Raw genomic sequence first — 1,694 nt, forward strand, 5'->3', positions numbered from 1 at the left:
AATTGGGATATAAGGTCTACAAAGCGAAAAAGAAAGCAACTATTATACCTATAACTTAGATTTTCCATCTATCAATATAAAAATTCTATAATTAAGAAATATTGTGATGGTGAAAGTCAAATATCTATCATAACGTCAGGTCAAGTATGATTCACAGTGCGATTCATGTTATCTCATTATATTATTATATTATGCATTTAGTTCAGGTTAAAGTGTAATATTTACTATCATTGTTATGTCATTTCACTCTACATAAAAACTTGTCTTATACATGAAACTGGTCTTATAGATGTTTTATATGAGAAAATATACAATGTAAATACATCTCTTACCTGTAATTAGTACTGGTAAATAAACTATAACTATTAATATAAATATATATTTAAACTCCATGTTATTGATCAATATTCAACATGACGATCTTCTCTTGTCATATATTTGGTCTTCTTGTATACCGTTTTACAGTGGGACTCAAATTTACTTCCTCTTTTTAACATGAAAACACCTCTATATCATGTTATATATTATTGTTTAACATGACCTAAAAACATAGTACAATATTTTAGCAATGCCGAGATGGTATCACGTCAGAGAGGGTTCTCAGTTACCAACTTTTTAGATTCCTTGTACCTCAATACCTTGTTAACACAATATATATTATTGTTTAACATGACCTAGATACATACTACTGTATTTTAGAATGCCTGGAAGGTATCACGTCAAAGAGGGTTCTCTTGAGAAACTGGATTTGTGATTTGCAGACCTCACTCAAATAATAAAGTTCTCTCCCATTATAAAGAAACTATTGAATGTGGTCTAATCTTTATTATCATGTAGATATTTTTGCACGTCGGGGTAAAATTTGAACCTTTAACAATCAATTTACTTAATTTTGGGGTAGAATAAATAGATACTACAAAAAGTCGACTTAAAGACTTAGTGTGTTTATTACTACTACAAAATAAATCCCAACCTTAACCCTAGCGTTAACACTCTATGACTCTAGGGTTAACACTTTCTAACCTTAGGTCACGGTGACCTAGTTATTTGCGCACAAATAATATATACAGATAGAAACATTAGGGTGATATCATATGAAAGGTGAAATATAATTACATGAGTGAGTAAATAATGTTGCAAAATTACGTATTTTTTTTATAAATTGGTATCAATTTTAAATGAAAAATCGAAATAAAATTCATCTTACGATGGAAAATACTATCAAATGGACCTTGAGAGATTACAGTAGAAGATAGAAATCCATTTTCTATCACATTCACTATCTAACTACAATTAATATCATATATATTATATCATAACAATCTGTTCTATCTAATTTCTTCTCATATTTTCATATTCTTTTACATCTCCAGAATTATGTTGATTGTTATCAGTAACTTCAGAACGAGTATTTAAATCTTCATACGTTCTATCTGTAGGAAAGAAAAGCGTGCATAGAAACTAATAATTTAGAATGAAAATTACAACCTTTGGGCTTTGACAATCGGCGACTCTCGGCAGTTTCCGCCGTAAAGTTGAAGATCACTATCAGAACTTGAACGATGGACTGTTATGGATATAGTATTGATAGTCATGCTGAATGTGTAAATTGTGATAAATTAATGATAATATGTGATAATTTACCTTCAGGATTTCTATTAGAAAACGTTGCATAACTGAAAAGTAAGAATATG

At 29.3% G+C, this 1,694-nt stretch overlaps 1 protein-coding gene across 1 annotated transcript in view; it reads right to left on the reverse strand.

Moving 5' to 3' along the window:
• The window catches only part of LOTGIDRAFT_175251 (hypothetical protein), a gene marked incomplete at both ends in the record, with an annotated part of 4,573 nt that extends 4,180 nt beyond the window's left edge, over nt 1-393 (reverse strand). Inside the window, one exon of the mRNA XM_009055881.1 lies at nt 333-393. Within this exon, the coding sequence (XP_009054129.1) occupies nt 333-393 (61 nt within the window). The remainder of the gene's footprint in view (nt 1-332) is intronic.
• Between the last annotated feature and the right edge of the window lie 1,301 nt (nt 394-1,694).

This window comes from Lottia gigantea, assembly GCF_000327385.1.
Source record: "Lottia gigantea unplaced genomic scaffold LOTGIsca_258, whole genome shotgun sequence".
NCBI lineage: Eukaryota > Metazoa > Mollusca > Gastropoda > Lottiidae > Lottia > Lottia gigantea.